Here is a 23164-nt window from a genome sequence, read left to right as displayed (position 1 = left end):
CAACTAATTTGTAAAGTTTTAAATCAAATTTGCAGATGCTAAGTTCATAAGCATATCCCATTATTTATGTGATTAAAAAGGAGTTTTTGACCTGATCTTTCGATCTTTGGCACTCAATCCTCTCCATCTCTTCCTAAAAAATTGATTAAAATTTTAGCAAGAGGCTAGCTTTTCACGTCCCACCCCATCTCAGACTAAAAAAAATTATCAATCAAACTCAAGCCATCCCCACCCAATATCTGCAAAATGTCGACTTCAAATTCAATTTCATATCTCTAAAGCTTTCAAGTAGAAAAAGACAGTTCACTTCTTAACAAAATAAATCACTTTTGCGATTGCCAATCTGACCTCTTTGAATTAGGAAAATTCAAAGTGAAAAATGTAATTATCACCCCAGAACAATCTGTATACATCTGGAGCTAATTCTGGCTTCATTTTTCACATCATTTTTCACACTGTGCTCCATCTTATAGAGATGCAACGGAACTTTTGAAGAAGTTGTAAAAAAATGTTAAGAACTTCAAATAAACCAATAATGTGTTTTATTCAAACAAAACTTTGAGACTGACTTTTGCAACTTATTCTAAGTGATCTGCATATCCCATTTGATCAGAATAGTATTAAACAGCACCATGACATAGATGACAAATAGGTGTATTAGAACATGTCATTCTTTACCTTTCCAGCTTCTAACATTCAACTGTGTAATATACTATATATTTGAAATAATTTCATGTATGAAGAATATATTCACATTTTCTAAACTAGAAAGTAAAACTTCATTATCAAACTCTACCTATGAAACAATAATATCACACTACAAACAACAAATTCATACTCCTGGGAAGATACATATAAAACTGGAAGCAAATGCTTCTTAAAGTAAGTAAAATATCATGTCAATGTAAGAATGGCATATGGTAATTTCCATTTAAGAAATAAACAACCAATTATTTCAAATCATATTACTCAATGGAAGTTTTATCCAGTCAGCTTTTAAAGAAATGGAGTTTTTTAAAGGAGATAATTAAATTAAAAACATGATTCTCACTAAATCTAAGAATAATAAGCCCACTACAAACATAACTACTCTTTACAAGTTCATTATAAAAATCCATTAGATGCAATCTCTAGAAGTAATTGTTCTTATTGCATTTTATTGACAATGCATAGTATTGATTTTTCACACCTTCTATGATTCTTTAATTTGTATTCATGAAATGTCCATCAGCACAGTCTAAATAAATTTGGCAATATAGGCACTAAAATGAATAAATCGATGCAAAGAAACATTAATTTTGCATTATCCTTATTCGTCAGGCAAGTAAACCAGAGGAGTTGTAAATGAAGGTCAAAGGTTTTGAAATGGGTCAGAACCCTTGACCTCTAGACCAATACTCTTCCTATTAATAAAGGCTATTTTAAAGTTTTAAGTAGGGGAATTTACTACCTGCAAGATATCATTTTTAAAAGACTACAAAGAAAACTCTCAATAAAAAGCATTCATCTATTTAACTGCTAAACAGAAGGGGGGAAAATATCACAGGATACATGATTTTTATGTGTTTTTTTTTTTTTTAATCATTAGAGTTTACCACATGAGGTGTAAGGTTTCTGAACAATGAAAGCAACCTTGCTTTTAGGAATTTACTCTTTACATCTTATTATGATGGCTGCCATATTTTTGTTGATGTTTTCCCAAATCTACTGTGTATGTCAAAAATAATTAGCAATGACAAGAATTCAAAATTATTTATCACTCATTTTATAACCTCTGCACAAAAGGGAAGTAAACCCATTATTCCCAGGGGAGTCAGAGTGGCACTCTACAAGGTATAGAAATAAATCTGTTTCTAGAACCTTAATACACAAAGCAAAGAAATTTGGACATCTAAAAATCATTTGATCTGAGCATTTTTAAATGTGGCTTGAAAAACCTCTGTTTCTCACTCACCTATACAATTCCTCTCAGCATATACTTCAACATTATCTCTTAGTAACAAACACAAGAAGTAATCCTTTTGCAATACAAAGAAATTATTTTAAAACTGCAAACTCAAAACTCAATTATAGAAAAAACTTCTAATCAACAATTTTAACTTTTTTGCAAAATGAATTCGTTTGAGAATTTACTTAATTCAGCATTTATTCTTGTCACTCACCTGAGAACACAGTAGCATAACCAACTCCACAACTGAACTACTAGACTTCATGCAAACCAGACCTATATTAAAGAGAATTTGTTTTTAATTTTATAAAAAACAAACGAGGGATTATTTCTTACACAACTTTGCCCAAATTGGTTTTTAAAATAAAATTTAACATATTGCCAAGAACCAAACCTATACATATTTAATGAGTAAACAAAACATTCTGTGATTACTTTAAATTTGGCATCAAAAACACCACAATCTTTTGTAGCCAATTTCATTTCGGTTTTCAAATAACTAAAACATTTATTCCCACTTCATATACAATGACACAGCACAATACTCATGGAAATGTGCACAACATATGCCGTATTGACTGATATCATCTAAATTTTGTTTTGGAGAGAGCTGATTGTTATACATGCAGAGAAGGGAAATGGCTCCCTGACCTTTGCTTTCTCCACCACACTCTCTCCCTTCAACCCTCCAGCTATCAATCAAGTTTCCATTTTGTTTCATGGCAGCAGACATCCCAAACACTCTTATTAGTACCTTGACCTGTGACCTCACTCTAAACCTTAACAGAAATGCAGGCCATTGTCTGTTATACACTCTTGATTTTTTTTTAATAAATAAATTCACGTACATTTTCTCATTTATGTTTCAAGTTCACCAAAACTATCTCAGGAAGGAACTTTATATACTTAATATATATCCAAACAATTCTTTAGTGCTGATTAATAATAAGATTAGTCCAAAAAACATTTTACAACCAATATCTTATAAAAGCAATGTCAACAAATAAAAGCACTAAATGACTGTATCATGCTAGTAATAATTAGAAAAATTATAATTTTTTATTCTATATTTTTCTAAGCAAACATAAGTTCAAATTAATTTAAGTATAACAACTAAAGTAATTCCCATGGCCCTTACGTACACCACACAATTACCTTATTTCTATCTAACCAAGTTCTTATGGGCATCCTATTCCATCCTACTCCCCTTGTTTAATCTTTTTGCTCTGTGGTTCCTTCTCCTTCCTACTTTTAGTCATAATGCCTCATGTCTGCTGATGGCACATGCTGGCACTCTGTAGCCTTACAAGCAGCATTCAAGTTCAACAGGTTGTTCACTCCCTTCACTTTTTAGAAAAGGCAGACACATTTTTCTCCACATCTGAAAAAATGTGTAAATGTGTAACACAGAGATGATGGTAATAGTTAGCTACAGAATATCTACATGTTGCATTAAACAAGCAAGACATTTAACTAGACTAAACTGCAGTTTCTATAGAGCTGAGATGAGCATATACCCTCAGGCTAATGCCAAGGCCAAAACGAAAGGCACAGCAATACTCTTATTACTGGTGTAGTCTTTATTGGTCTGAAAATCTGTCACTTTTCAGAAAACATGAAAGGAAGTTTCATATATTTCAACTTCAAAAGCCACTACTTTCAGCAAGTAAATTTAGGTCTTTCTACAATTAGGTCATTATTCCTTATTGCTCTGTCCTAGAGGAACCAGATTTCCTACCAACTTTCCTTTCATTGCAAAGCATTTGGGCCCTGATCTAGCTCAGCCTTTGATAGTTCACTAAAACAGTGAACCACAATAATTAAAAGGAACTTAGGCCATCCAAAGTTAGAACGATTTACAGGTTGTTTTGTCTCTCTACAGCGTACGGTAGGATATATACTTTCAAAAAATTACTTATTTCAGTTTTATTGCTCAATAAGATTACAAAACCAGAAGCAGCGTAATACAACCACATATCAGTGGAGCTGAATATTCAAAGACAGTTAAGCTGTCAAACAACATTTCATAATTTGATTAGAACAATTCATGTGTTTTTTGGAGTGAGGTTTTCTAGATTCTAAAGGACAGGTAGGGGGCCAGAGTGGAGGGTGTGTTAAATTTTAAATGAGAAATGGCTTCAGAAGAGAAAAGAGCATTTACATTTGACCTTCAATAACTTAAATGCCCAAAGGGGATCAATACCACAAACACAAATATAAAACCATGGGAGTAAGTAAACAGGAAATCATCTCAATAAGGGACTTGGTTTCAGATTGCAAAACTTAATCATATCTCTTTTTGATCTGAATTTTTACCTGTGACACTGGCTGCATGGATGAAAAAGCAAGAAAGCAGCAAATCTGTCTTCAGATCTACATTCAGACTCCAAGAATTATCCAAAGGAAGGCCTTCAAACAGCCCTTAGGTGAAGTTGTAAGTTGCTGCAGAAGTACCAATTTTCACTTTAGGCAGACAAATTCTACTATTGCCCCAATTAGCAGAAGGTGAACAAGGTACTGTAGGTTCAGAGATCTGACCAGACTCATAATCTGACCCTAGGGTTCAGTGTGCCTGGTTTTGTTTTTGACTTTTCACTGATAAGGAATTGTAGTCTCTTCAAAAGAAGACAAATTAAGAATACCAAAGCCAAGAGTTTTATACTCTTTGGGTGTTTCATGACCAAAGACCACTGCAGTTTCTCCACCTCTATTACCATTGTTTTCCTTACTAACTCAGAAACATTAAATGAATTATCAGATATTAAGCTATCAGTATCTGAACCCACTGAGATATCTAAACTCTCATGTATACCATGAAAAACAGGTATGACCATTTGCCATTTGGAACGTAAGAACCCAGTTTTTTCCTTTATTTATCGTAAGTCACTTTAATCTACACAAATATAAAGGAATGGCATAAACATTACTAGAAGTTTTAATAATAATTTAGGCATAAAATCAGGTTTTCCCCGTTTTCCAGGTTTTGAAAGTACTTGCCTATAATTTGGATACAATTAAATGTTGCCCATGAATCTGTAAATATGATATTCATCTTATAAATATTAATTCTAAATTTCAAATAAACTTCTAATAGATGCAACTTGATTATTAATTCTGGTCCTTTTTTCCCCTACATTTAAGTAATATGTTTTATCTTTTGTTTCCGTTGGCCCTCCTTTTTGAACTAACACTGTCAAATGCAATAGTCTAGGAAGGTTGACACTCCAGTACTCTTTCTTTTGCCTGGAAAATCCCATGGACGGAGGAGCCTGGTGGGCTGCAGTCCATGGGGTCACTGAGGATCGGACACGACTGAAGCGACTTAGCAGCAGCAGCAGGAAAGGTTGACAAGCCACTCCACTAATCTTGCCTGGAAAATCCCATGGACGGAGGAGCCTGGTGGGCTGCAGTCCATGGGGTCACTGAGGGTCGGACACAACTGAAGCAACTTAGCAGCAGCAGCAGCAGGAAGGCTGAATTTTGCCAGGTCACTTTCTCTCCTCTTGAATTCCAAAATATTTTCATCTTTAGATTATAAACGCCATTTAGAATGATCAATCAATTGAATTTTTTCACTTCTACATGAATGTTTCCTTCTGATCGTCCTTGTGTACAAACCTACTTCAGTAGCTATTCACTTAGAAATGCACCAAGCAAGCTGCAGTGCACAATCATCAACAGTGCATGAACACTGTCACAGGCCTTTTTAGCAAAATGAGATAATCCAGGTTTTTGTCACAAAACAGCGTATGAATTTTGCAGAATTAAACTGTTCCTGTTGAATGACACGATGCTGAGAAAATCAATTTCCTTTTTGTCCACAGAAATATACTGTGTACTAATGAAGTCTTGAGTTTGATAAAAATTATGAATACTGTTCCCTAGCTCTTCAAATTCAGCTACAGATGGTCCAGTACTTATAAAATGTCTTCTCCTATCAATTTTTTTTCACCTCACCATTATGGACAGAAAACAGAAAATTCTGACTTAACTAACTATATTCAGTGAAAGCTAAAAATAAAGACACAAAGCTGGTATCCACAGACTTCTTTTATACCAATATTTCTCAATAATTTTTGAAGAGCCTAAATAGCATTTCATACCATTTTTTCTTAATTGTGACCTCATGAAATTTTAATCCTAAAAATAAACTATACAGATGTACTGTGAAAGAGCAAGTCAACTCAGTCCTGTCCAGCTCTTTGCAACCCCATGGACAATGGTCCATGGAATTCTCCAGCCCAGAATACTGGAGTGGGTAGCCTTTCCCTACTCCAGAGGATCTTCCCAATCAGGGATCAAACCCAGGTCTCCCACAATGCAGGTGACCTCTTTACCAGCTGAGCCACAGGGGAAGCCCCAGATGTACGGTGGATACCTAAGATATTTTTGCCCTCCCCAAATACCAGCTTTTAATCCAATTGAGAAAACAAGTTTATATCTTCTTAAAACACAATGCAATACTTTGGCAACATAGTAAGAAAACAGAGAGTGATCCAAGATTTGGTTTCCTAGTTCACTCTGATGCTGGGAGCAGTTCTAATATTCTTGGGTTTTTATTGTTTAGTAATCATCTTTTTGTTTTCAGAAGACATCTTTAAAAACAATAAAAGTAATAAAACATCAATTCTTACAAAGGGTTATAACTACTTGAAAAGGGGGGTTAATACTACTAAAATTGAGCCAATCAGAAGATATGTGACTCTAGGCATGCTATAACATGAATTATCACATCTAATTAAACTTCAAGCCATCAGAAAACACACAGACTAGATAAACTGTTAAATGACATCAGCAAGAATAGCCACAGAGTCCCAAAATATGTTAACATCCTACAGAACCACCAACCCTATTTCTTCAACAAGTCAATAACATGAAAACCAAGGAATACTGGGAAACTATTTGACATTAGCATGGATTTAAGAGACATATCAAATGAAAAAAATGATTTTTTTGGATCTTAACTGGAAGAAAATCAATTATATAAAAATATCTTTTTAAATAAAGATGAACATGGGCTGAGTATTAAAGGACATTACAGAATTACTATTAATATTATTAGGTATAAGAGAAGCAATTATGATTATGTGAGAAAGTATCTTTTTTACATGAATTATTAATTATTTAGAGGTGAAATTACATGATGTCTGTGGTTGTTTTAAAGACTAAAGGAAAACAAAATGAGGTGGATTTAACAGTTATGGCAAAACAAAGATGGTCTGGGTAGTCAGCAATAGTAACTTTATAAATATTGCAACTCATACTTTGTAAATATTTTTAATGTTTATTAAAAATTATTAATTAAAATAATTTAAAAATTTTAAAGTAATAAGGTTTCAAGTACCTGGTCACACAGCTAGTGACCAACAGGGACTGAAGGCGCCTGCCCTTTTTTTCTTTTTTTTTTTTTTATGGCCGCACCACACAGCATGTGGGATCTTACTTCTCCAACCCGGGATCAAACTCTGCAGTGGAAGCATGGAGTCTTAACTGCTGGACCACCAGAGATATCCCTTCTACTGACTTTTTTAGTTCAAAACTTTTTCAACAGAATTATGCTTCAATAACCTCTCCCTCAAAACTTTTCTGTTTTACAGTGCATAAAACTACCACCCAAAGGATTCCTCACAACTTAAAATCTATTTGCTATATAAAACTCTTAGATCTATTCGTTATTTTTATGAACACACTCCAGTGAGTAGGCAATGATCAAGTTATTTTTTATAGATGATCAAAAGCACATCATCTTCCTTTTATCATATTATCAGAATTTATCAATAACAAATTGATTCTAAATTAAATTTTGTTCAAGGATCTAGAATTGTCAAGTTTAATACTTCTGAGTATCTAAGACGGAAAAGGCAATGGCACCCCACTCCAGTACTCCTGCCTGGAAAATCCCTTGAACAGAGGAGCCTGGTAGGCCACAGTCCATGGGGTCGCTACGAGTCGGATACAACTGAGTGACTTCACTTACACTTTTCACTTTCATGCACTGGAGAGGGAAATGGCAACCCACTCCAGTATTCTTGCCTGGAGAATCCCAGGGACGGGGGAGCCTGGTGGGCTGCCATCTATGGGGTCACACAGAGTTGGACACGACTGAAGTGATTTAGCATAGTATAGCATAGCATAGTATCTAAGAAGATCCTATTGTGCTGGGTCTATTATAAAATTCAAAGATCAACTAAATAGCAAAAATGTATTGCTATATTGAAAGGCTATAATTAATACATTCATTTTAGCATTATAAAATGAAATGTAATTAACAAGTTGTCATACCACTTTAATAGAATAAAAGTTTGATATATGAAGCATAAATTAGGGTGAATTCCTTCAATGTATCAATTCACTTCCTTTCAAATTTTATTACTTCATTAGGTTAAACAGTCCTTGGCTAAATAATTATATCCTTCATCAGATAGAGTAAATTTCTATCCCAAATTTGGTTCAATGTTTCTAAAATTTGAACTTTTTTCCCACATAAATTCAATGCTACTCCTTGACTATATAGAAATGATATCAATCATCACCAACTCAATACATATTTACAGCACGGATGATGATGAAATTATTACATTAGCTAATGACTATTTCTTATAGATAGATGTTTTAAGAGCCAAATAAAGTGCTGATATCCCATAGTTAACACTCAGATAAGGATATCTTGAACTGTTAAACTATCTATAACTTTCATTATCATTATATCCTTATTACTATAAAAAGAGGGGTTTTTTTTTCCACAAGTTTTAAGAAATTCCATAGATAACCTAGTAACTGATTGCCCAACAAAAAGTCATGATAACTAAAGCTGTAAGTTGATATTTAAAGATAGTAGAGTACAGATAATTGTGCTTTCCCATGATTTTTCAGCTTTACAAGAACATATGTCTTATCCATAAAACATCAAACCTGGATACAGACAAGCCAAATTTAGTGAACACATACTACAAACACTTTTGAATGAAAAGATTAATTTGACCTTATCATTGATGAAGGTCCTCTAGCTTCTCCTTTATAAAATGTTAGTTATGGGAATGAAGATGGGTGTTTTGAAGTCAGTCTGTTAAGCTCAAATAATAAATCTAATTGTTTGCAAAGTTGATCTCTATTGATCTGATTTCTACTGTCTGAGAAATTCACGGTAAGTCAACTTCCACTTGGTTGAGTTAACTTCTTGAATATTAGAAAACACTTAATCTGACAAGCGCTTCATGCTTTAAAAAGAGAAAAGAAAAGCCCCAATACCTCTCTATCCATTCCAAAAATGGATGGTTTCCAATCTGCACAGCAATTTACTTCTCCATACTATCTAGGTTTGACAAGATATCTATCTAGAAAAGATCAAGTAATCTAGGTATGATACAAACAAGATAGAGAAAATACTATTGCTTTTTCTCCTTATTCATAAAACAGAACTCCACTAGTAAAGACTAAAAATGCATTCTTCAATTTCATAACATGTGGCAATACACTGTTTTTTATATAGATCTCAGATATATAGATCTCAAATTCAGGTAAAATCTCAGGAAAAATACACCACTTATTGCTGTTAACATTAGTCTCTCGAATTCTCAATTTTCATGGTTAATTTTAACGTATTAAACATTTCTTACTTTTTGCATTCAATACGTTTTCTTTTATTGTTCCCAAAAACACACAGTAAGAAACCTGCTGAATACAAATCTCATTCAAATCAGTGATTAAAAAAACCTTGAACAGATTAGAATACCAGCCATGCCACATTCTTTAAAAGATATGTACAGACTCCATGAGAAGCCTTGTCAAAGGCCGAAAACATTAAAACCTCATGATTCTTTTATTATTCATTTCAGTTTTAAACCCTGAGATTTAAATACATACATAAAGAAAGGAAAACAACTTACTTGTTCCTTCTATAAGCAGTTCCTGTCCATGGCTACCCAAAAGTGTCCGAGAAAGAAAAGGTGCAAAATCTACAAATATCTCTCGCAGAAGAGGAGCTGCCTTTTCCAAAGCATGTTCGAGCCTCTCTGTAATGCTAATGGAAAGATGTTATTAATTATTGTTGATTAATTTTTAAAGTGAGTTTACATAAAAATGTAAAATTATGTGAAAAACTGAAAATCATCTAATGACTCATTATTGCTATGTACATCATTCCTCTGCCTGGAATATCCATTTTTATCCTATTGCACATTGCCACCCCTAGTCCACACACACAACCTAGAGAACAAACATTCCAAACATCAGCTCTTATTAGAAGTCTTCACTGGCTAGTAGAGAGAGCTTGATTTTGGCCCCATGATAACCAAAAAAACTTTATTATCAAAATTTAACAACCTTCTATCAGATTTTCTATTGACCATGACCATGCATATATACATGCATTCATATTCACATGTGTCCATACATAAATAAATAGTTGCCAATGTGAGGCAAATTCAAGTTTTGCTTTTTGCAACTTTATGGAAAATTTTTTTTCAAATTTTTATTAAATTTTATCAATCTTTTATCTAATTTTCTATTGACCATGACTATACATATATATAGACAGACAGATAGATACATATCCGCACACATACACATACATAGTTGCCAACGTGAGGCAAATTCAAGTTTGGCTTTTTGGAACTCTCTAGAAATTTTTTTTCAATATTTTCAATCTGCACTTGGTTGGATCCATATCCAACTATATACATATATACATATTTAATGAGTTAAATGACCAATCTAGACAGCATATTAAAAAGGAGAGACATTACTTTCTCAACAAGATCCATCTGGTCAAGGCTATGGTTTTTCCAGTAGTCATGTATGGATGTGAGAGTTGGACTATAAAGAAAGCTGAGTGCCAAAGAATTGATGCTTTTGAACTGTGGTGTTGGAGAAGACCCTTGAGAGTCCCCTGGACTGCAAGGAGATCCAACCAGTCCATCCTAAAGGAGATCAGTCCTGAGTGTTCACTGGAAGGACTGATGTTGAAGCTGAAACTCCAGTACTTTGGCCACCTGATGGGAAGAGCCGACTCATTTGAAAAGACCCTGATACTGGGAAAGATTGAGGGCGGGAGGAGAAGGGGGCGACAGAGGATGAGATGGTTGGATGGTATCACCGACTCAATGGACATGAGTTTGGGTGAACTCCGGGAATTGGTGATAGACAGGGAGGCCTGGCATGCTGTGGTTCATGGGGTCGCAAAGAGTCAGACACGACTGAGCAACTGAACTGAATGAGTTAAAAAAAAAAAGTTCCCTGCATTTCAGGAATTTCATTTTCTAACTATGAACCAAACATGTATACACATAGTCACTACTTATTTACTGTTCCTATAAAGAGTACTCCTATTTATACTGGCAACAAGAGATGCTACTGAAATTATCAGCAGGTAAGCTGCTGGAAACTTCTGTGGTCAACAACCACCTCTTCCCAGGTGTTTCACATAATACTATTTCTCTCTATTGATCTCATGGAGCCTCTTATCCCTGGATGATACCATAACTATGAGTCTACACTTGTAGCACCCAAGTACCTGATTTGTAAAATGCTATGCATTTTCCAATTGTGGTAAGGCATATATCAAGGACTCTAGCCACAAAGGCTCTAGTGGTGAAATATATTCACAGCCTTCTAAATTAGAACTTGAAACACATATTCCTAACTAGACAAGATAACAGACAGTAAAAATCTACCTATAATTCAATATCAACATAAACTTATTTCAGCATTTCTAGGGAAGAATAACAATGAATTCCAAATGTTCAATCTATAATCATATGAAACGTAAGCCATTAGTTACTAACTACCTGTGAAATTAAATATTTGTTATCCATTCAGCATTTATTGATCCCAAATAGCTAATTCTCAGGAATCTTTTACACCTCATCTTCTTTCAGAAAGAAATTCTAAAATATTCCCAAGCCTCTAAATGTCATCTTTTTTTAAAAAGTAATTAAAAAAAAATTATAGCTAGATATTTTAAGAGTTATCAAAAGGAATAAATCACAAATATCCAAATTAATAGCGTGAATACCTCATATTTGAAACTTGGTCTTGTGGAACTGAACCAACTGTTGGAACTGCAGGTAATTTTGCATTAGATGATCTACCACCTATAAGAGAAAATAATCATTTATGGGATGAACAAGAATTCAAACAAAAAAGGTATCTTGATACCAAATCAGCAAAAAAAATACTATATTGCATTTTTCCAGGTGCATTTTGCCAGATAGCACAGTTAGTAAAGAACCTGCCTGCCAATGCAGGAGACACAAGAAATGCGGGTTCAATCCCTGCATCAGGAAGATCCCCTGGAGTAGGAAATGGCAACCCACTCCAGTATTCTTGCCTGGAAAATCACATGGACAAACGAGTCTGGAGGGCTACAGTCCATGGGGTCGCAAAGAGTCCAACATGACTGAGCATGCACACACCCATACATTTTTAATGCCTATTATAATTTGATGGGACTTTCCTCGTGGCTCATTGGTAAAGAATCTGCCTGCAATGCTGGAGATGTGGGTTTGATCCCTGGGTAGGGAAGATCCCTTGGAGAGGAAACAGCAACACTCTCCAGTATTCTTGCCTGGGAAATCCCATGGACAGAGGATCCTGGCAGGCTACAATCCATGGTGTTATAAGAGAACTAGACATGACTTACAGACTAAACAACAACATAATTTGGATAACATTAAAATCTACCAATTAACAAGGTTTTTCTTGAATCATTTAATATATAATTCTCACATAAAGGAGTCTTTGCGACCATCAGCTGAAGAAATAACAGAAAATTCTGAATCACTCAATTGGGATCATGATTCATTCAGTTCAACATCAAACAGCAAAGGACATACACAAGTAGAAACTTCTTAAAACTGAAGCAAAAAGGAGAAACCACTAATTCCAAATTTAGCTTAAATAGGTATGCCTCACTACCATGACAACTGTCTGTATGCAGTCACTAAATAACTTCTGCTCTATACTTTAAACGCTTCTGAGTCTAGTTCAGCAAACATTATGCAATGATCAACTGAGAAATCTTTCTTAAGTGATGCCAACAGAGCATAGACTCCCTCCTGGGTGTCCTCACTATAATTAGGACATAACTTAATGTTCTATTTGTCATACTATATTTCAACTGATTTTTTAAATGTCCTTTTCCCTCGTATACTAATCTTTTTGAAAGCAGAGATCTCATCTTTTTCATCCATCTCTCTCAAACACCTAGATAAAGTAACACAATAGAAGGTTCTCAACTTATAGTTGCAAAAATCATTCCCTTAATCAAACCATCTCCCAGATTTTAGTAGGTCATTCTTCCCATATGGTATATAATTTCCTCTCCATTTCCTATAATTTCATATCCCTATCTTTGTTCAAACTACTATATAAAGTTAATTTTGATCGTGTGATCTAATTGTGCTCTCCAATGAACACTCCCAGATATCCTTATTTTTGTTTATCTGTATTGTTCAATGGCCAACTCACCCTCTTAAGAGTACAAACTGTTCACACTATCCTGCCCTACACAGAGCTAACTTCTTTATGTTTTCCAGAAATAACTGTGCTTATAAATTTTACTTGGCAAGAGAAAAATAAATACCATGAAATTAACTCTGAGAGAGTCAAAGAATGAACAATACACGATATAGGAAGTTTGAAAAAGTCCAAAAGACTAATTTGGATGGTAATTTACTGCGGCTTGAAGAGTTCTAAAAAGTTCACAAAAGCAGGGGAAAAATAAAGTTCCCATTTAAGAATCAGAATACATGAGATAGAAAAGCATTTAATTTAAGCTAGGAAGAAGACCTGAAGAAACAGAAGGGTCATTTTCTAAGATTGATAATAGGGTGAAAGGAGGAGAGAGGACAAACGCGGTGTTCAATGCCACTCTCCAACACAAGGGTCACAAGAGTCACTGCGACTCCACCGGGAGGTATCCTAACAACACGGAGGGGACGCGTGCAGGAGACCCACATATTTTGCTTGCATTGGCAGTCCAGGAAGTGAAATTTCCATTTCTAGAAACAGTGTCTTCAAAGGACGCCAAGTTAGTATTAGAGCAGACTGAAATCCCATCACAATTCTATAGAGGGACAGACCAAGAAAGGCAGCTGACATATTGAAGCAAATGAAACAAAGATGCAAAGCTTACACACAAGGAGGGAAGGGAGGCTTGAAGAATTCTGGAATCTATCAGGATGCACTATCAGAGGTCTGCTGCTTTTGATCCATTCTTAAAACTTCAGACGTGGGCACACTAGAAACACCTAAAGTAGACAAAGTGGTGTGGACAGAAAGGTAAGAGAGAAATAGAAGAAGAAATTTCCATCTAGCATGCAGAAAGAAAGATGGTAGAAATAGGTGAGAAGGTAGAAAAGCAGCCTCTTTGACACTGGGGAGCTGGCTGTAATGTCAACTAGGCCCTGGGGTGGTTAAGCGCTGGCTTTAGAACCTACAACTAGGCCATGGTCTTCTTTTGCTGACTATGAACAATTTCATAAAACAGCAACATCAAACAATGCCATGCCATGACTATGATGAACCAACATAAAATACCACTCCGTAATCATGTCCCAAAAGACCAAAACATGAACTCCAGGCAAATAACAAAGATGGTCAAACATCCCAAATTCTAAAATGAAAGACTGCTATTTCTTTACTAACTAGAGCTTTAGGCTCTGTCAAGTCTTCCATGATTCTAGATAAGACTTAATTAGGATATCTAAAATCATAGAATTACCCATGCTTCCTGACAGTACCTAATTCAGAAGAAAGGCCCACTTCCATAACCCTGACCTCAAATTATCATTTTTTTTCCAATTATTTTATTTACCCAATGCATGGATACATCCTGATTTTTAAATTCAGAAACGTTCTGTACAAGCCCTCCTAGTCCCAGTCCTTTTCCAAAGGCAGCCACTAGCGGCAGTTTGGAAACATATCCTTCCGGACTCTGTTCTCTACACTTACATACAAACTCAAATCCTTTAATAAATCGTTTTCCCGGAGATGTCCCAAGTTTCCTCATTGTCTACATTCTCCCTCACTGAATTAATTTATTCAAACAAAGGTTTATTACTAGGATCTTGATTGGAGGACACTGATACAGACTTTAGATAAAGTCATCAGAGAAAAGATAGGAATCGTGGGCTTATTTTAAAAGAAACAGAATTGAAGAAATCTCTAAGTAAGAATTATTTTCCATAACAAAATTTAAAAGAAACAGAATTTAAGAAATCTCTAAGTAAGAATTATTTTCCATAACAATCTATTTCATCTTGGTAAGATGCACATTCTCCCACATGATAACATCTCTTAAATCAATGAATTTTACAAAGGTATCTTAACAAGTAGTGAACTAGAAGTTGAGACCTAATTGTGAGAAAACTGGATAAAATCAGGAAAGCAACAGAATTGAGTCTGTAATTTGGTAAATGACTAAAGGAGGAGGAATGCAGTAACTCTCTGAATTCACTCTTTTGACAATCTACAACCTCAAGATTATATAAACTAGAGGAGAAACACTTGTAAAATATAAGCATATCATCTGAGGACACGTATACCTTGGAGATATTTTGGGTTCAATTCCATACCACGGCAATAAAGTAAATATCACAACAAAGCAAGTCACACAAATTTTTTGGTTTCCCAGTGCATAAAAATCCATTTGACATCAGAGAGTTACAACATACTTTCAATCTGTTAAAAAAAATTTTTTTTTAATTTTCAGAAAAATTTCTAAACCACACTGTATCTGAAAACCACAATAAAGTGAAGCACAATAACTGCATTCTTTTACAAACTGTGCTTTTTACAAATTGAAGATCTGTGGCAACTCTGCATCAAGCAAGTGTATGGACACCATTTTTCCAATGATACTTGCTCACATCACATCTAAACATCCACATTTTGGTGATTCTCATATTTCAAACTTTTTCTTTTTATTATTATATTTATTATGGTGATCTGTGATCAGTGATCTTTGATGTTATTATTGTAAAACTATTATGACTGATGGAGAAGGCAATGGCACCCCACTCCAGCACTCTTGCCTGGAAAATCCCAAGGACAGAGGAGCCTGGTGGGCTGCAGTCCACGGGACCGCGAAGAGTCGGACATGACTGAGTGACTTTACTTTCACTTTTCACTTTCACACATTGGAGAAGGAAATGGCAACCCACTCCAGTGTTCTTGCCTGGAGAATCCCAGGGACGGGGGAGCCTGGTAGGCTGCCGTCTATGGGGTCATACAGAGTCAGACACAACTGAAGTGACTTAGCAGCAGCATTATGACTGAAGGCTTCAGTTATGGTTAGCATTTTTAATAATAAGTTATTTTTAAATTAAGGTATACACATGGTATTTTTAGACATAATGCTACAGGATAGTGTAAATAACTTTTATATGCACTGGGAAACAAAAAATTCATGTGACTGACTTTGTGATAGTCACTATATTGCAGTGGTCTCCAAGGTATGCCTGTATATAAAACATATACTCTCATTAACATACATATCTATATAGTACGCTCCCTAACCTGACCACTGAGAGGACCTGCAAGCATCTAACACCTAACTGTATGCACCCTGGCTTGTAAGTACTATACCCCACTATATAGACAAAGCAGAAACAGTTGACTTAGTATCTGTGGAAGAAAAGCACAAAATGAATTTGAAACATCTACTTTTGTTTTCTAGAAGGCAAGGAAACGTCCAAGGAATGACAGGATATGTCACAGTGGCAAAGGGGCCAGCTTAAAGGGACTCACACCTACCAAGATGAAGACAATCTGAGCATGAAAATAACAACAGCAACTGATTATAATATGTCCAATAAAACAGGAAGCCATGAAGCCATGCTGATAAAACTGACTGCTGATAAAATTAACAATCTGGAAAATAGGATATTTAAAGAATTTCAAAGTATATCTCGACAAAACACTTATTAATTACAACTCTACAATATAGAAACCTGGCAGCTATACTTTAATCAAGTGATGAAAGTGGTCACTGTCAAGCATTTTAACCATTTTAACAAATCAAAATTGTGCACCATATGATCAGATTCTTTCCTTCTCTGTCCCAGAACAGCTCTAGCAGAGAAATATAATTATTTTAATCAAGAGGAAATATCAGATCAACTCAAATTCAGGGACACTCATTTGGTTGTTCCCAATATTTTACAATAAACAATGTTTTGTATGTGCTTATATAAATCTATATGCACTCCTTTATATCCTTGAAGTAACTTCCTAAAGTCAATAAGCCCCAAGTTTAATTGTTGATACACACTGGCTTCCCTGGTAGTTCAGCTGGTAAAGAATCCATCTATAAAGCAGAAGACCCCCATTTGATCTCTGGGTCAGGAAGATTCCCTGGAGAAAGGGATAGGCTACCTACTCCAGTATTCTTGCCTGAAGAATTCCATGGACAGAGGAGCCTTGAAGGCTACAGTCCAAGTGGTTGCAAAGAGTTGGACACAACTGAGTGACTTTCACTTTAATACACTATCAAATTGCCCAATTGCCCTAAAGAAAGAAAAAGTAATTTCCACCTCTTTGATTATTAATAAAATTGAATATATTTTTTCCAATTGACAGGAAACATAATTGACTGTTCTGATCTTTTGAGTATTTTTATTGGAATCTTGTTCTTTACGATTCCACTCATCAGCCACCCACAACCAAAGCATTTTCAAATTGAATCCTAGCTCTATCAATAAAAGGTCAGTTTGTTTGATAACAACTACCCTTAAGAGGTTATAGAATAAATGTTTAGGGAAAACAGAAAGGATTCTGTCACTTGCTGTGTGACCTTGGGCAAAGTTACTTAAGCTCTCTGTGCTTTACTTACCTCATCTAAAAAATTAACAGTGATACTCACGTCACAGAATTATTTCAAGGATTAAAGTACTTAGAACCTATACCACAGTAAACATACAATAAGTGACAGTTTCCCTTCCTACTCTTCTATTCTAGAACCACCTTTAAAATATTGAAAGGAAGTTATCATGTTTCCCTTTCGTCTGTACTTGAGGCTGAATAGACACCCAAATTTTTCAATGATTATTCATGTGACATTAAGCACAGGTAACTTAAATGAGATGAAGCTTATAAAATGAAGTACCTTTACAAATTCCCCCATACAAACTTAAGATGAAAGGTAAATTCTTTTGAAAAATCTAGAACCCAATCCCAGATTTCATTGCTATAAAAAGTGGATTGCCAACAGTTTTATTTATCAGATTGGTATAAAAAACAAAGAGCCAAAAACATTTGGTAAATCTAGCCACTGTCCTCCACAGCCTCACACCATTCCCAAGATTTCCTGGATTACTTCAACTTATCCAGGCACTTTGATTCAGCTTGCTCATTCAACTAAGGCAAAGTTAATTCTGGCTATAGATAAACAAAGCCAGGCTCTAATCAGGGATTTTGTAGATTTAACTAATTAAGAAATAGTAAAGATCTGGGATAACGTGACCTTCTGAGAAACATGACTGGTCTTTAGGCAGAATTTGATCAATAATTAGCAGTTCTGATTACAGGTCTCAGCCAAACAGAAGCACTGGGAAATGTGGACTGTTTTATTGGAGAGCGAGTACTTCCGCAATCTTCCCAGTTACCCTCTGGATAATTATCCAGCCTAGCTCTCAGAGTGTAGAGAAGGCAATGGCACCCCACTCCAGTACTCTTGCCTGGAAAATCCCATGGACGAAGGAGCCTGGTAGGCTGCAGTTCATGGGGTCCCTGAGGGTCGGACATGACTGAGCGACTTCACTTTCACTTTTCACTTTCATGCATTGGAAAAGGAAATGGCAACCCATTCCAGTGTTCTTGCCTGGAGAATCCCTGGGATGGGGGAGCCTGGTGGGCTGCCATCTCTGGGGTCGCAAAGAGTCAGACATGACTGAAGCAACTTAGCAGCAGCTCTCAGAGTGAGCATACTCCTACAAGATGAACTTATCCAGAGTGAATCTCTCTTTTCCACAACACATTTTCTTCCCCTTCCATTGATAATTAGAGTTGACTTTTCTTTTTATTAAGATTATAGTTTCTTGCTGACCTTCTTGCCATACTCACCACCCTGCTCAAGAGAGAGCGAACTATCATTCCATAAAAAACTAACAAATTGAATAGAATCTATCTTAATGAATAGGATTGATTTTTAAATGAAGTACACATTTTTTTATACTAAGTTTTTAAAGTACATATATCAATTCCCATATTTTCACTGCCAAATGATTTCCAGTCTTGCATTTTGAAATTAAAATTTCAAACTGGAAGGCAAGATAAAGTGAAACTGAAAATATTTATTTCTGTCAGGGCCAATCCTTCTATTCTCACATAACACTCATTAAGTCCTTCAAAGACCTAACACTGTTATTACACTCAGTTAATGATACCTGCGATTTTCTAGATTCCTGACAGCAATATGATCATTGAATCATGGTTGGCCACTGACTTCTGCTACCAGTGATTAATGAAATATTTCTGAGCTGTTTTTAGATATAGTTTTTAGAGACCATCTTTATTTAGAGTATGTTGGACATTTTCCCTAAAAGGACTAATTGGCATCTTTTCTTGAGCTTTTCTGAAGTTGACAAAAAAGAATTATAAGGTTCAATCTAGTTAAAAATAGAGATAGAAGTAAAAAGTCTCAAGAAAATGTATGAAGCTTCACAAAGTAGTTTAAAACATTAGCTTTAACTGTCCAAACTGAATCTGATTTTAATAAGCTGAAATATATATCAAAATTTGCAAAAGACAAGGAGCATTGAGAGATCAAAAAAAAAAAAGTAACAAAAATAATTCCTTGTTACTACCCTAGAAATAATGTCAATTTTCAAACCTACATTTTTTTATTGTGATCTATAGCAGAAAGGGATTTTCTTTAACTAAACTTTTTAAATCACAAGAAGACACATTATGGAGAAAGATAAATGAATCAATCAGCAACAGTTTTAAAGAAAAAAACACACAAAATTCACACCAGGTGTCCTTCATTCCTACCAGACAGAAAAATGTAACTTCCAAATACATTCTGTATTTTTTAGCTCAGATTAATCATAAATTTATGACAAATTTGTTTCAAACTAATTTAACAATAAAAATATTTTCCACAAGTGATCACACATGTAAATTCAAAAGCTACTTCCAACTTGTGAAATGCTACTGACTTATCTTTTCATTACCCTTACACTGATAAACTGTCTCCTTCAAACTGACATTTTTCCAGACACTCAAAAGAACAAAAAGGAAAATGTAAATAGATCATCTGTCGAGCATCTATCCAGAGAATAGCCAATTGTTTATTCAAGGTCCCTAAGGGTCTACATAAATAATGTCCTTTGCAATAAAGTCTCATTAAAACAAATGCCAATATTTAATCCCTAAACACTGTATTTTTCAACTGCATCCTCTCTCCTTTTCTCCCTCTCTCCCTCCCCACCCATTCCAGACCTATTCAAGGAGGGACAGTCTACATGCCAGTTTAAACTCTTCATTAAATAAAAGAAACTTTTATTGAATAAGTAAAGATAAGCCTCTTGGGTCAAATATCATATAAAGTGAAGAACCAAGTATTTTCTTTCGACATTAAAAATAAACATTCTAATTCATATCAATAATATGCATGGCTCTGATAAAAAGAATACAGAGCCTAATATTCTAATAAAGGTATGATTATTTATTTTTGCAAATTAGCAAAGACTCAGCACTTAAAGTACTTAAGAGCAATTCATTTAGATCCTTCACTGGGCTTACTTCAATTCTGTTTTAATCATTTATGCTTTGCAATCACATACATTTGAAAAATACCACAGGATATTTGAATAAAGAGTAACTGCATCTTAACATGCAGTCTGGGCAATTAAACCAAGAGTAACCTGAAAATCTATAAATTTTTATATATTTCTACAAACCCCTGTTTTCTCTTTCAGTGTTCTTTATAAACAAATATGCATACACAAAGGGCATACTTTGTTCTCTGATGAATATTTTACAACTTACTATGAAAGATCTGTCATTATTATATTAAACATTTTTGCTAATAAAATGCTACAAGAGCTAAGAAATATTATTCAAACCAAACTCTGAAATTTGAACATTGATCATCATTTGAATAATGTACACTGCTTTAAAATTTATTTACAAATTTATTTTCCACAAAATTATTTTGGAGGTAACGTTTTAACAGAAAAGCCCCTGACCTCACATAAGCTGACAAGGTCCAATCCTTTTTCTGGGATCCAGTCCCAGTTTCTCTTTAATTGTGCCACACGTAAAACACAGCAATCTCATTCTGATATCATAAGCTTTTCTGGTACAAAACTCATGTTTTATGTTTTCTAGTCCCATGATTTCTTCCGAGGAAATTTCCATTTTGCTAATCTACTGTCAAGCATATTTTTATTAACCAACAACTCTTATTCAATATCAACAGTTCATTTTTTGTTGCTGACTCACTATAAAATTCAGAACTGAAGTCATCCCACGGCACAAAGGTTTATTGTCTACAGGGACAGATATTAACTATACTTTCAAATAAAGAAAATAGTCCATGATCAAACCCAAGACTAATATCTAACTTGCTCAGATTTACAAGAATAAACTGCCCAGCCCAGCACGTAATCATAATAACAATCAATTCATCCACAAATTATTTTCCCCAAATCCTGTTTGAATCAGAAGGATAATAAGATTCAATATACTGCATAAAGCCTACTTTTTAATGGCAAATAACTTAAATCAAGAGATCTACCAAAAAAAAAAAAGAAAAAAAATCTATCAACTAAAATTATTAACAGCAGAAATCTCTCTTTATTTGATTGGATTCCAGGTGAAAAGAGAACAGACTACAAGGGAAGTATGGTAGGCAAAGGCATGAAAAGCAGGGCTGTAGCTGGGAGGGACTGGGGGCGGGGGGAGAGGGGACGACAGAGGACGAGATGGCTGGATGGCATCACCTACTCGATGAGTAAACTCCAGGAGTTGGTGATGGACAGGGAGGTCTGGCGTGCTGCAGTTCATGGGGTCGCAAAGAGTCGGACACGACTGAGCGACTGAACTGAACTGACTGAGGAGAGTCAGAAACAGGATTTCTTATCAAAGCAATAATGTTCACGGCAGCAATCAATGGAATGGAATAGAAGCAACAAACTAAAATCAAGATACCACATAAGTGACAACAAGAGCCTAGTGACAAAGGAAGAGGAAAAAGATATCAAAACAAGTGACAAAACTAAAGACCACCATCATAAAAACAACTTACAATGACTTAAAACAGAATGAATTAATTTTTTAAATAATGGGAGCTAGAGAGAAAAACAAAACTACTACAAATTCTACTCCAAATTGAAGACAGTGGGAACTATTTGGGAAATACTACGACCATAAACTATACAAAATTTAAACAAGTGGGGGGAAACTGGTAAATTATGACCTGGATGCAGAGTGCTTCACTAACTAAAGCCTTTGACTGTGTGGAGCACAACAAACTGTGCAAAGTTCTTAAAGAGATGGGGACATCAGACTGCCTTAACTGTCTGCTGAAAAATCTGTATGAAGGCTAATAAGCAACAGTTAGAACTGAACATGGAACAACAGACTGGTTCAAAACTGGGGAAGGAATACATCAAGGCTACATATTGTCACCTTAAGTATTTATCTATTTAACTTCTATGCAGAGTACATCATGTGGAATACCAGGATAGACGAAGCACAAGTTGGAATCAAGACTGCTGGGAGAAATAATAAGCTCAGATATATCCAGATGATACCACCCTAATGGCAGAAAGTGAAGAGGAACTAAAGAGCCTCATGATGAGGATGAAAGAGGAGACTGAAAAAGCTGGCTTAAAACTCAACACTCAAAACACCATGACATCTGTTCCCATCACTTTATGCCAAATAGAAGGGGAAAAAGTGGAAGCAGTGACAGGTTTTATTTTCTTGGGCTCCAAAATCACTGTGGACGGTGACTACACCCATGAAATTAAAAGACCCTTGCTCCTTGGAAGGAAAGTTATGACAAACTTAAGACAGCACATGAAAAAGCAGAGACATTTATCGGCGAACAAAGGTCCATACAGTCAAAGAGAATTGGACCATAAAAAGACTGAGCACTGAAGAATTGATGCTGTCTAATTGTGGTGCTGGAGAAGACTCTCGAGAGTCCCTTGGACTGCATGAAGGTCAAATCAGTCAATCCTAAAGGAAATCAACCCTAAATATTTC

General features: G+C 35.1%; 1 protein-coding gene across 12 annotated transcripts in view; it reads right to left on the bottom strand.

Moving 5' to 3' along the window:
- The window catches only part of LRBA (LPS responsive beige-like anchor protein), a 746530-nt gene that overhangs the window by 523728 nt on the left and 199638 nt on the right, over positions 1-23164 (bottom strand). For all 12 annotated transcript variants that reach the window (XM_055550583.1, XM_055550584.1, XM_055550586.1 and 9 more), the window contains exons 32-34: positions 11961-12039; positions 9835-9968; positions 2163-2224 (exon numbers count right to left, since the gene is read on the bottom strand). In XM_055550583.1, coding sequence (XP_055406558.1) covers positions 2163-2224; positions 9835-9968; positions 11961-12039 — 275 coding nt within the window. The remainder of the gene's footprint in view (positions 1-2162; positions 2225-9834; positions 9969-11960; positions 12040-23164) is intronic.

This window comes from Bubalus kerabau, chromosome 16, assembly GCF_029407905.1.
Source record: "Bubalus kerabau isolate K-KA32 ecotype Philippines breed swamp buffalo chromosome 16, PCC_UOA_SB_1v2, whole genome shotgun sequence".
NCBI lineage: Eukaryota > Metazoa > Chordata > Mammalia > Artiodactyla > Bovidae > Bubalus > Bubalus kerabau.
Note: the sequence above shows the minus strand (reverse complement) of the source record. Positions and strands in the feature narration are given on the sequence as shown.